This window comes from Helobdella robusta (assembly GCF_000326865.2).
Source record: "Helobdella robusta unplaced genomic scaffold HELROscaffold_30, whole genome shotgun sequence".
In the NCBI taxonomy this organism is placed as follows: domain Eukaryota; kingdom Metazoa; phylum Annelida; class Clitellata; order Rhynchobdellida; family Glossiphoniidae; genus Helobdella; species Helobdella robusta.
The window spans coordinates 1,003,052-1,017,562 of NW_008704502.1; the positions used below are offsets into that span (position 1 = coordinate 1,003,052).

At 29.5% G+C, this 14,511-nt stretch overlaps 2 protein-coding genes across 2 annotated transcripts; one reads left to right on the forward strand and one right to left on the reverse strand.

Moving 5' to 3' along the window:
* The first annotated feature begins 405 nt into the window (after positions 1-405).
* HELRODRAFT_185694 (hypothetical protein) lies at positions 406-4,683 on the forward strand. The gene is made up of 8 exons (XM_009022009.1): positions 406-818; positions 2,119-2,226; positions 2,543-2,618; positions 2,833-2,957; positions 3,240-3,455; positions 3,484-4,397; positions 4,458-4,528; positions 4,559-4,683. Exons 1-5 carry the CDS (start codon positions 743-745, stop codon positions 3,326-3,328), a joined length of 474 nt encoding a protein of 157 aa, XP_009020257.1. The 5' UTR covers positions 406-742; the 3' UTR covers positions 3,329-3,455; positions 3,484-4,397; positions 4,458-4,528; positions 4,559-4,683.
* Positions 4,684-9,470: 4,787 nt separating this feature from the next.
* On the reverse strand, positions 9,471-11,972 carry HELRODRAFT_81531 (hypothetical protein; the record flags this gene model as incomplete). Its single annotated transcript, XM_009022010.1, has 7 exons — positions 9,471-9,635; positions 9,990-10,067; positions 10,397-10,574; positions 10,767-10,928; positions 11,157-11,239; positions 11,400-11,510; positions 11,868-11,972. The coding sequence occupies 7 exons, from the start codon at positions 11,970-11,972 to the stop codon at positions 9,471-9,473; spliced, it is 882 nt and encodes a 293-aa protein (XP_009020258.1).
* Between the last annotated feature and the right edge of the window lie 2,539 nt (positions 11,973-14,511).

Here is a 14,511-nt window from a genome sequence, read left to right on the forward strand (position 1 = left end):
CAAAGTAATCATTTCAATGAGAGAAATGATGATAATTATAATTAATAAACTATCTAAATAATATCATATTATAATAATTATATTATATAATTTTCATTTAAAACTTCATTGAATTAATTTAATGAATTGATTATTCAAATTCCTCAATTTGTTTAGAAATTAGTGTTTGATCCGGTTTTTGCTTGAAATTCTAGCGTCCCCAACGCAAACAGCTTTCTACTGTGTCACAGACATAGGCAAATATAAGTACATATACAACACAGTACACGTACCTATATATTTGTATAGTGTGTACATGTTCACATTGGATTGTGTAGGTAGACTGTAGCATATATTTGTGGAAACAATTATATATGGGTTATATAATACATAGATGGATGCATACATTCATACAAACAGCAAAACATTTTAAATGAGAAGCATTTGCATGCAACATAACATACATACAAGAACATATTTATGTAGTGATTGTTGTACATTGATAAGAAAAATAATTATTAATCATAATTGTTATAATTATTAGATTATAACTTATAAGTTAGAACAATCTAAAAAGAATTTTGTTCAATATTTTGGTGAAATTTAGAGAAAAATTTCTGTTTGAAATTATCTAAATAAATAGAAAAAGCTAGATCTGCCAAAGCCAACAAGTCTGTTACATAATTATTATTGATTGGTCTTAAATTCGTGTGATTCAGTGTCACTTTGTGGGGAATTAGTGAAAAAAAGCAAAGAATAAAAAATGTCTTCAGAGTTGTCCCCACCATATGCTCCATTCTTTGGGGCCATAGGTGCAGCCTCTGCTATTGTGTTCAGCTGTGAGTTTTATGAGTTATGTTTAAATGTGTAATTATGAAAAATAATATATATTATGGCAAATGATTTTGAATATTATGATTAATAATTATAATTAATAATTATAATAATAATATAATTAATGTTTAAGATGGCTAATAATGCTATGATTTATATATTTTTGTAGTCTTAGGTTTTTTATTTAAAACTACTAAAAATAATTGGCGGCCTGATTGATTTGTTGGTTAATCCATTCATTCACACATTCATTCAATCATTTATACATTAATTCTTTTATTCTACTTTTAACTTTAAATATAATTTCTGACAACTTAACAGATTTTATTTTAAAAAGTGTTCAGCAAAGACGCACGCACACACGTGAACACACGTACATAAACACTCGCACATACATACATACAAACACTTAGAAACACATCCAAACCAGCACATACACATGCATTTGCATAGATAGCCATGTATAATATGATCATTTTACATATTTATTTACTTATACTTAAGGAGTTAGTATCATGAAAATATTTATAATAATTAAAAAAATGATGATTCAGAAAGTCTCATATGCTGTCTATAGTTTAGTAATTAAAAGACAATTTATTACATAATGAATGAGTGAGTGTATGAATGAATGAATAAGCGAATGAATGAATGAACGAATAGAAAGGTGGACAGATTCGTGAGTAAATAAATGAATGAATGAATGAATGAATGAGTGAGTGATCTGTCAATTAACATTTTTTAAATGATGTTGTATGCCTATTTTGCAAATGTTTGGTGTGTGCATGTTTGTTTTTGTATTGTATTTTGTGTTTGCTATGTATTTATGTATGTATGTATGTATGATTGTTTGATTGTATGCTTGTGTGCATACGTACGCATGTTCATACATGCACACATACACATACAAAGAAACACACATACATGCACACATGCTTTCTTGACCTTGCATTGTTTGGTGTTGTCTAAACAGCCTGCAGCAAGTTTCAAGCAATTAATACTGGATCAAATATGAGCAATAATAATAACAATAGTTTTTATTATTATTATTTTTACTATTATTTATAATAGCATTTGTATTAAGCAGCATTGGAATAATAAATAAATAAATGATAATTTAAAATATTACAGTTACTTTTGAAATAATCTTCATTTAGGAGCTATTGGTCCGTCAATCAACCAATCAATAAATCTGTCGATCATTCAACCAATCAACAAATCCACTCAGTCAACGGATCAATCATTCAACCAATCAACCAAACCAACCCAACCAATCATCTTCCACCCAACCGACCAATCACGTAGCTCTGGGTGCGGCCTACGGTACGGCCAAGTCGGGGACTGGCATAGCAGCCATGGCCGTCATGAGACCCGAGTTGATCATGAAATCCATCATCCCTGTTGTCATGGCAGGTTAGGTGGATAGATGGATGGATGGACGGACGGATGGATAAGTGAGTGAGTAAATGGATAAATTGATTGATAGAGGAATTGAATGAATTATGAATGAATGGATTGGTGGCTTGATTGGTAAATGAATGTAAAGATGAACATACAAGCGGACGGATTTAGAGATTTATGTGTGCATTAATGAATGAATTGATAGATGATTGAATGAATAAATAGTTAAATAGAGGAATGAATTCATGAATGAATAAATAGATGGAGATAAATGGATGGATAAACGAAACGAAACGATCAACAATTAAACAAACAATGAAACAAACAGGTATTATTGCCATATATGGGCTTGTAGTGGCTGCCCTAATTGCTAACGACATCAAGTCCGGATACACTTTGTTCAAGTTTGTGGTTTGGTTGGTTTGTCGGCTGCTTGGTTGATTGATTGACTGATTGGTTGATAGGTTGAATGAATAAATGCTTGATTGGTTGGTTGAATGAATGAATGAATGGTTGATTGGTTTCTTGGTTGATTTATTGTGTTGCTTCAAAGAAAAATTCCGTGTGTTAACTTGATCTACAAAATCTTACTATTCACTAATCTACCAAAAATCTCAGAGCGTTCCTGCATCTGGGGGCAGGATTGAGTGTGGGGCTTTCAGGATTGGCCGCGGGGTTCGCCATTGGGGTCGTCGGAGATTCAGGTGTTCGAGGAACCGCTCAGCAACCTAGGCTTTTCGTCGGTGAGTGAGTGAATGAATAGATAAAAGAGATAGAGAGAAAATGAGTGAGTGTGTGTTTAAATGAATGAACAACTGAAGGAATGGATGAATGAATGAGAAAAAGAATGTGAGTGTGTTGGTAAATAAAAACAAAAGACAAAGTAAAAATATAATAATCATCATTCGTTTATTGCCTCGTTCATTCATTCATACATCTCTTATATTATCCATCAATCTATCATTCATTCTTTTATTCATTCATTCATTAATTCACTCTTTCTTTCAATCTATCCATCCATCCAGGAATGATCCTAATCCTGATCTTTGCTGAAGTTCTTGGTCTATACGGACTCATCGTGGCCCTAATCCTCTCAACTAAGAGTGTAAATTAGAGTAATTAATAATAATAATAATAATAATAGTAATAATAATGAAATAATAAATTATTTATTATTACAATATTTTTCTATTTATTTAATTTATTAATTAAATTATATTACGTACGCTAACTCTTAAGAATTACAATGGAAGTATAAATAATATACTTTAATTGATTTGTAATCTGGTGGGATTTGAGTTAAACAAAAAAAAACTAGACGTTATACTGGTGATTATGTGTATTTTTTTGGTTAAACTTTATAATAATATTAATTATATAATGAAAATCATTATTGTCGTTAAATTTGGTTGTATATATATATATATATATATGTATATGTGTATATATTAGTAGCTGCAAATTTGTCATAGATGCGTTTAGTTTCATTTTTCATTCCAGAGAATAGTGTTTCATTCATTCAATCATTCACTCCCTCGCTCTCTCATTCCTTTATTTATTTATTCATTCGTTCGTTCATTCCTACACTCTTTCATTCCCTATTATCCTCATTCGTTAATTGATTCAGATATTTCTTTTTCTTGCAGTTTCACTCATACGTTTATCACACCACACTCAATCTTTATGGTTATTATTATTATGTTGTTGACTATTATGATTATTATTATTATCATTAAGATTATTATTCTTATTACATTTTCAATAAAATTTTTCCAAAAAAATTAAAATTTCTGATTAGTTAGATACGTTTGTTGTTGTTGTTGTCTTATAATAATGAGGATAGTAATAATAATTATTATTTATTATTAAATTATTTTATTCATAATTTTTAATTATCACCAGCTGGTATATAGATGTCTTCATATAATGATTTGAATACGTCAACGAAAATAAGTTTATGACTACATGAATATGCATTTATTCATTCATTCGCACTTTCATATATTCATCCATATTTCATTCACACACTCGCTCCTTCTTTCATTCGTTTTCATATTAAATTAATCTATCTATCTATCTATCTATCTATCTATCTATCTATCTATCTATCTATCTATCTATCTATCTATCTATCTATCTATCTATCTATCTATCTATCTATCTAACTATCTATCTATCTATCTGTCTGTCTGTCTGTCTGTCTATCTACCTATCTATCTTTCTATCCATCAATCTATCTACCCATCTCTAACAAATCTAAGTGCATAAGAATATAAGTATACTTACACAGACACATAAATGCGCACACACACACACATATATATATATATATATATAAATAAATATATATATATATATATATATATAAATTACTATATTATTATCACTGTTATTACTGATATTATTATCATTATTATTATTGCTATTTCAAAATTATAGACTAGCGAGTTTTCATAGTAAATTCAAAACATTAATTCTAGTATAGTTACTTACTGCTTATGTATATATGTGTATGTATAGTATATAAGTATATATATATATATATATATATATTCTATAAATTCTACCGAATGTTTGGCGTTAATATGTTTGTAGTTCGTTTTTTCGATTTTTCTCACTAAAGTTTTTTGGTGAACGTTTAGTTTATTAAAATTCAAAATAAACTTATTTTTCGAATTCATGCTGCAAATAAGGCCATATTTCGATTCCGAATGAATCATCGTCAGTGCTCCTTGTTGTATATATAGGGAAATATTGACTTTGTCAAGATTAACTTTGACGTTGTAAAAATTAAGATTGGTGTTGTTAAATTGAGCTTTGATGCGAATTAGGTGTCAGGTTTCTTAATTGGCTGGTCATCTTCTTTAAAAACTTCTTTAAAAAACTTTAGTGAGAAAAATCGAAAAAACGAACTACAAACATATTAACGCCAAACATTCGGTAGAATTTATAGAATATTGTAAAAATTATGGTCTATTACCAACATATATATATATGTATATATATAATATATTTAATGTTGTACAGTGTGATGCGCATATATATTTATATATATATATATATATATATATATATAATATATATATATATATAATATATATATAATGTTTGATGGTCCAAAATAATATAATTAATTAACGTTGATGGCTGTGCTGATTGTTTGTGTATCATATTATCATAGATTGATTAATTAATTGAATGATTAATTAATTAATTGAATAATTAATTAATTAATTAAATAACCGATGAAAGTTTTAGAGAAATTTAAACGCCGTGAGGATTTTCGAAATCATTCGTTGCGGATGGATCAGCGTGTTGCTGCGCTGTTCAGTGGAGTGAATGAACGAAAGAGCTAATGAATGAACGAACGGATGAATATGTTAATGAAAGAATGAATACGTGAAAGAATGGTAAATGAATGAACAAACAAAAAAATGAATGAATAAAACCAGAAAGAAACGAACGAACGAGTTAATAAATAGACGAACGAATGAACGAAACAAGGAATAAAAGGATAAAGAAACACAGACCGGTTTAATTATCAGAATCATATTCTCTACTTAGACTTAGTAAGCGCATACGTACGGGGGATGAGAATATTTTTTAATATGATAATGAAAACTATTATATTTATAATTAATTATTATTATCACCACCATCATCATTATTATTATTATTATTATAACGGCCAAAATTGACTTGAACGATTCAACCAGCTATGGTATAACATATATATATATATATGTTATATATATATATATATATATATATATATATATATGAACAATAATAGTAATAATTATTATTATTAATATTATTATAACAATAATAATAACAATGAATGTTATTTAAAGATTTGACATAATTTTTATGATGATAGTTATAAGATTCAATAATAAATTAAACGTGAATAACAATAATAAGAATAATTATTAATAAAGTTGATCTACTTAATTTATCCAATGTTAGTATTTCTTTTCTAACAAAAATCACTTTTTAAAACATAAAAGATTTTCTTTTAACGATCTGGAACTGAGTTTTTAAAACTAAAAAGTATATATTTAAGTGTGTATGTATGTATTTAAGTATGTGTGTGTTTGTATGTATGTTTGTGCGTGAATGTGTATATATGTATGTGTGTATTTGTATGTGTGTATTTGTATGTCTGTAATGTACGTTCGTATATACACTAAATGTAAAAAAATTCAGAAATCAACCAAAACAGAAAATAAATAGTACAAGGTCGAATCAAGATGAAACAAAACTAGGAGAGAAGTTATTACGCACTCCCCTCTTTCTCTCTCTCTCTCACCACATTCTTCTCTCTCTCTCTTTGTAAAATTTTATCCATCCATCCATCCATATCTCTCTCTCTCTCTTTTACTTTTTCGCCCATTTAAGTAAAGCAGAAGAATAATAGAAAAATATATAAATTCGAAAACTGAAAAAATGAAAAACTTTTCAGAAAATTCTCATAAATTTAATTTTCTCCTAATAACAAATATAATAAATAATAATAATAATGATAATAGAAAAACTATAATAGCATATGTTCACACCACGGTAATAGAGAAAGAGAGAGAGAAAGAGAGAGATAGAGAGAGAACAAAAAACCCGGATAAATGGTTGATTGAAAAAGAGTAAACGAACGAGTGAATGAACGATTGAATGAAAAACCAAATGAATGAATGAACAAATGAATGAATGAATAGAAATGAACGAATGAATGAACAAATGAATGAATGAACAAATGAATGAATGAACAAATGAATGAATAAATAGAAATGAACGAATGAATGAACAAATGAATGAATGAATGAATGAATAGAAATGAACGAATGAATGAACAAATGAATAGAAAACGGCCAGTAAAAAATACACATGAAAAATAGCGAGATGATAGATGAAAAATAAATATACAGGAAATATAAAAACACGCACACCCGCGCACATACAAACAAACAAACAAACACACAGACAAACACAGAGGCAAATATACGCTAATTATATATTTATATATATTATATAATAAATATATATATATATATATATATTAATTATATTAAATACATAATATTTACATACATGCATACCTATTTCATTTCGTATTTACAGATGTTAAAATGGTTATCATATAAATTTTTAAATTTAAATGTTTCAAACGGGCTAAATAAACACACCACACACACACGCACACAAACAAACAAACACTGCATTAAACAAAACACTAAACCAAACGAATTTAGCGTATTATAAAATACATCAGTCAGTATAAACATACGAAACGAAACATATATACACATTATACATATGTATGAAAACCACATATATATATATATATATATAAACCAAAACCAAAAAAATTTTAATAGTAAATACTCCACCCAAAAATATTTTTTAGTTATTAAATTTATTATGTTATTTATTATATCTCTTTCCAGAGAGTTATAATATATTTATTTATATATTATATTTATTATTTTATTATTATCATTAATATTACTATAAACTCCCAAAATCTCCAAGACCCTATAAATATGTTTTCAACAATACTCATATATATGTGTTTGTACATTAGCGTATGTGTGGCGTGTATGTATATGCTTGTATGTGTGTGGCCTGTATGCGTGTGTGTGTTTGTATTTGTGTGGCGTGCATGTGTGTGTATGTGTTTGTATTTGTGTGGCGTGCATGTGTATGCATGTGTGTGTGTGTGTTTGTAGGTGCATGCATGCGATTGCTTTCGTTTAACAAAATTATCCAGTCAAATGGATGCCAAAGTTGACAGATGATATCTGGTAATCTTGATTTTGCACGAATGAATGAATGAATGTATGAATGAATGTATGAATGAATGAATGAATGTGGGTATGTATGAATAATTAAATGAATGAACGAACGAATGAATGATAGACAGATAGGTAAGCGAACGAATGAACGAATGAAACATACATACGATTAAAAAAGATGGTTAATAAAGATTGAGTGATAAACACTCTAATGAATGAATGAATGAATAAATGAATGAGTGAATTAATGAATGAGTAAAATTAATAGATAAAAAACCAAATAATTCAACTTAAAAAGGTTATTTACTTTCTACTCCTCTGAAATAAAATATGAGGAGAGGAATAAATGAATTAGCGGACTAATGAATGAATGAATGGACTAATTAATTAATCAATTGATGGACAAATGAATGAATGAATGATCGGAAAGAAAGGACAAAAAATGATATAATAGTTTACGTAAACCATTACGTAAAATGAGATAAGATTAACGAAGAATAATAAATATATGAAACAATAACAACAACAATAATAATAATAATTATTATGAATACTAAACAATAATAATAATTATTATTATGAATACTAAATAATATTATAATAGTCATCGTCGTCGTAAATAATAATGATAACAATATCAACATGAGTAATAATAATAATAATAATAATAATAATAATAATAATAATAATAATAATATGGATAAACGCCAAAAAATAATAATAATAAAATCATCATGATAATTAGTTAGTACTAACATCACTTTATCATTTATATTATTATCATCATCATCATCATCATCATCATCGTCGTTGTCATCATCACGGCCATCATTAAAGATACATACATATATATCATGTTAAATACATATGTCATTTTTTTTATATAAAAATTATGATAGCTTTCTTCTTCTTCTTCATCATCATCAGTCATTTTCATCATCATCGTCATCATCGCCATCATCAACGACATCATCATCATCTTCTTCATCATCATCTTCTTCTTCTTCATCATCATCATCATCTTCAGATTGAAGGTGTGATAGAGAGGACAGGTGTATGTTTTCCATTAATATTAATAGCCCCATTATTATTACTATTATTATTATTACTATTATTATTATTACTATTATTATTACTATTATTATTATTACTATTATTAACCCCAGAACCTGCAACCATAACAATAGGACCGTTGTTGTTGCCGTTGTTGTTGTTGTCTAAACCGTTTTGTTGTTGTTGTTGTTGCTGCTGCTGTATCGAACTTAGACTCGATTGAGAGGCGTTACTAGGTATGGAGCCAGTTGAAGAGCCTGTTGATTGGTTGGTTGATTGGTTGGTTGATTGAATGGCCGGTTGCTGATTGGTTTATTGATTGATTGGTTGGTTTGTTTGTTGCTGGTAGATTTGTTAAACGGTTGGCTGGTTTGATGATTGATTGATTGGTTGGTTTAGTTATTCATTGGATAATCAATTGTTTGATTGGTCAGTTGATTGATGTATAAGATTATAAGTTGATTGATTGATTGATTGACCAACAATACACAAAACAGCACCATTAACGACGTAAGACGTGCCAAGACCGTAAAGATGACCGCAGTATTTCATGTCATCTATGTGATCTTCAAAGAACATCTGTGTGTGTGTGTATATGTATGTTTATGTGTGTGTGTGTTTGTTTGTGTGAGTGTGTGTGTTTATGTGTGCTTGTTTGTGTGTGTGTGTTCGTTTTAAATTTCATATGTTGCGTGTGTAGGAATGAATGTGTTAGGAAGAACAACAGTCAGTCAATTAAATAAACTAATCAAGATGTCAAGAACGAGCCACCACTAAATGATCCAACCAATCCGCAATTGACAATTAAACAACCAGTCAACCAACTAATCAATCAACCAATCGACCGACCAATCAACCAATCGACCGACCAATCAACCAATCGACCGACCAATCAACCAACCGACCAATCAACCAACCAACCAATCAACCAACTTCTCTCATTTTGAAAAAGACCAATCCAGTTAGCAGGCTGTCACTTCCAGCTTGATGCTGAGGACCAACGCGTGATATCTACAACATCAAATGATAACAATAATAATAATAATGATGATAATATCAACAATTTGTCATTTATATAGGCCCCTCTGCATAGGAATTAGCTTTCCACAGACGCACAGCATGCGTGTATAATGTTTCAGAAAAAGGTTTCAGAAGAGAATTTAAAAAGTTTTTTGTTCAACTCAACAAAGCATTTAATCACAATATGAGGAATGTCAATAGAGTGAATAACATAATAATAATAATAATAATAATAATAATAATAATAATAATAATAATAACATGAAAACAAACGAACAAGCATGCAAACAAACAAACGAACAAACGAACAAACAAACAACCTCCAACTCGTCTGCCACTTCCTGCAGGCCGCCCTTCAAATTCTTGCAGCTCTTCATCAGGTACTTGACGTCGTAAATGTTGGGGAAGTAGATCCTGATCAATTCAAAGAAGTCCTGTTCGTCAGATGGGATCGGAGCGCAGGTCAGGATCTTTAACATGTATCCGAAGTCGTATCCACTGTTGTTGGTTTACGAAAATTCAACACCGATGAACAGAACAATCAATCAATCAATTAGTCAATCAAACAATCAATTAGTCAATCAATTATTCATTCAATCAATTAGTCAATCAATCAATTAGTCAATCAATCAATCAATCAATTATTCAATCAATAAATTAACCAGCCAACCGACCGACCGACTGACCAACCTATGAAAAGATATCCACTTGACATTATCGCAAAGAATAACCCCTGACGTCATGAGAAGTTCGGCAAAATGGTTGACGTCCACGCCGCACTCTTCGTGCTTTTTGAACTGTATGCCGCACGTCGTCAGCAAGTCGATCGAATCCTTCGAATACATATCTGCACTGTGCGGGCGTGCGTGTGTGTGTGTGCGTGAAAACAAGTGTACCTTAGTGTGTGTGTGTTAGTGTGTGTATGAACGATTGAGTATATGAGTGTTATCCGTTATCATTATTTTAATCGTCAACTTTACCATCACCAGCAACATTATAATTCTCATAAATAACTTAATCATCATCGTCGTCTTCATCACTAACAACAACATCATCGTCGTCGTCGCCATCTTCACTAACGTCAAATTGAACTTGAAGTTGAATTGCCAGGAGCAAGTTGGAGACGGCGTTCGACCTTCGCTGTCGTAAAATGTCAACCCGACCTAATGAGTTAGGGAAAGATAGTAAATAAATTGGAAAAAAAGAGAAATATCTGAGTCATCCAACCAGCCCCTGACAAATAATCACCATTACCATCATCATCTCAGCCACCAACATCAGAAAATTCATCCTTCTCATCATCACCATCATCAGCAGCAGCACCTGGATAATCTTTAAAAGATCGACATTACACCTCAGTAATTGATACTGAAAGTCGGAATTGTTCTTAAACTCGCCAACCGGCCGAGCAACAACGCCCGGGAATTCCGTGTCCTAATTTTAGGAAATGGGGTTTTTTTGGTAGATTATTTATACATGCAAACATTCTTAATACATACAATCACACACACACGCACACACACGTACACACATACATACATAAATACAAACATACATTCACACTTATACATCCATACATACATAGATAGATAGATACATACACGCACACACGCACAAACATAAAACTTTACAACAGAAGACAATTACAAGAACATATAGAGAACTAAAATAATTAATTGCTAGCCAAGTATAGCTAATACATACACTCACAACTCATGTATAAATACAAATGCACATATATAAAATACCCAATAACAGTAATAATAATAATAATAATAATTCTTTCCAAACCATCGCAACGTAAGGAAACTTTGTAACGATTAGGCGAATTTTTCTAAATTCATCTTCCAAATTTGACTGCCACACATCCTGAATACCGTAATCTGGGGCTGGCATCTTCATAGAATTGTTTTTAGTTTTGAAAAACTGACTTACTTACTTTTTAACTTCTACAAAAAAAGACAAAGTAGTGAAAAAAATTAAACAGAGAATTAAATCCTCTAAATTTAATTAATTGAATAAAAATATTAATATTTTTTATATTTATTAATATTTAATACTATTATTTATTTATTATATTCTTCCTTCTTCTTTGAGGTTGTATATATATGTGCACTTTTCAATGGCGATAGTTGACTTATTGGTTAGTAGTAGAAGTATTTTAAAATCTTATTAATACTAATAGTAATTAGTAATTTGTTGTGAGATTAATTCTTCTTCTATATCTTCTACTCTATATCTCACCATCTGGAGACAAAAATTATAATAATAATTACTTACACTAACAATGCATAATGTATGAGTCACTAAATTGTAATGTATTTATTTTATTTATTACATATGTATACTTATTTTATTTATATACATTGTATACAAATTAATTTTTGACTGGCAAAAGCTCTACATACAAAAGACCATGCACTATTAAAAACAATTATTCAGTCAAAAAGTTCATAGTAAAAATCTCAAACGTTGCTAATTCTTCCTAAAAATTAAACAAAAATGACAAATTATAATCAATTACTACACATATTATTGAAAAAATTGACAAATTACAATTAATTATTAATTACTACACATATTAATGAAAAAATTAAAAATTGAACTGAAACAAAGTAGTAAATGTTGATTAACACAAAACGCTAGACGGCAAACCTCAGAAAAAAATTGAGTGCGAGAACACTTCGTTTTTCAATTTAAAATCATAAAATTAGTGTTTCGGACATTCAGAAGTGTCGTGTCGAAATAAAATTATTATGCGCGTGACGAAATAACAAGAAGCCATTTAAAAAAATCACTAAAGTTTACTTTTTACAAAATGGCCGCATTCGAATTTTTTTTAATTTTACTTATGTTTTATTTTTTGACTCCTTGACTTGCTTGTTAGTATACCAGCAGTTAATAATGCACCTAATACAATCAATAAAATTACTTATTTATGAAAATCTCATTAAAAATACATGAAAAATATGAAGACTATATGTTTGAATAATTTTAAGCTACTTTCAAACTATTTTAAACAATCTAATAAATCTAATTGATAATATCTATGAATCGGTCAAGCAAATAACCAGTTAACTGACCAACCGGTTAATGAATGAAAGAATGAATTGATGAATTAATGAATGGATGATTGAATAAATGAATGAAAAGTAGTAATGGTGGTGGAAGTAGTAGTAGTAGTAGTAGTAGTAGTAGTAGTAGTAGTAGTAGTAGTAGCAGTAGTAGTAGTAGCAGTAGTAGCAGTAGCAGTAGTAGCAGTAGCAGTAGTAGCAGTAGCAGTAGTAGTAGTAACATTAGAAGGAGTAGTAGTAGTAGTAAAGCGTTAGTAGTAGTAAAGCGGTAGTAGTAGTAGTAATATAGTAGTGGTAGTAGTAGTAGCTAAAAGTTAAAAAAGAAGTTTGAATGATGAAATAGTTAAAAATAGCAGTGGCCAGACGATAATCCTGATAAAATCCGCGGCATTAATCTAACAAAAGATTTCATTATTTAGCCCTTGATTGATTTCATTCTTTTATCTCTCAATAGTTCATTCAGTCGTTCATCGATTTCATTCATTTATCTCTCAATAGTTCATTCAGTCGTTCATTGATTTTTTTATTTTATGCAAAAAAGTACAAAATTAGCTAATCTTATGCAATGTACATAGTAATTGGCAGAAAATAACATTCTTTCGTTCGTTTATTTGTTTGTTTATCATTTTGAAATAATATGTTTATCTAAGTAGTATTTATTCGTTCGTCTTTCCATTTGTTCATTCATTTTTATTTATTTTCTCATTCATTCCTTATTTCATTCGATCATTCATTCAATTTTTTTGTGTCCGTTCAGTTGTTCGCTCATATTTGGGTTCTAAAATTTATCTCTACTCGTTCATTCTAAAATTCATATACTCGTTCATTCATTTACTCATTTATTTATTCATTCATTGGTTCATTCATTTGTTCGTTTGTTCGTTCGTTCGTTCATTCATTTATTCCTTTATTCGTTCACTAATCCTTAGCTGTGATGTGGATTTTGCTGTCCTTCTGTATTGGCAGACAACAAGAAGTTGTTCATGATGATGATGCTCAAGATGATGCTGATAATGATGATGATGTTGTTGTTGATGATGATGAAGATGATGATGATGGTGGCGATGATAATGATGATGACAATGATGATGAGATTTATGCATGATTGTGAATAAATTATTTAAGAGATTGAGAAAGAAAAACAAAAGAATACACTTTCATCATCTGTAGCAGGAAAAGTAACAGCAGCAGTAGTAGCTGTAGTAGCGGTAGTAGTAGAATAGTAGTAGTAGTAGTAGTAGTAGTAGTAGTAGTAGTAGTAGTAGTAGTTGCAGTGCTAGTAGTAGTAGTAGTAGAAGTCGTAGCAGTAGTAGTAGTAGCAACAATAAAAGCAAAAAGAAATAGTATTAATAGCTTTTATC

Bases quoted from the DNA above. Each gene is read 5' to 3' on its own strand.
- HELRODRAFT_185694 (XM_009022009.1), top strand. From the start codon at position 743: ATGTCTTCAGAGTTGTCCCCACCATATGCTCCATTCTTTGGGGCCATA. The intron at 2,227-2,542 runs GTTAGGTGGATA...TGAAACAAACAG, and splicing joins CATCCCTGTTGTCATGGCAG to GTATTATTGCCATATATGGG. The intron at 2,619-2,832 runs GTTTGTGGTTTG...CAAAAATCTCAG, and splicing joins TCCGGATACACTTTGTTCAA to AGCGTTCCTGCATCTGGGGG.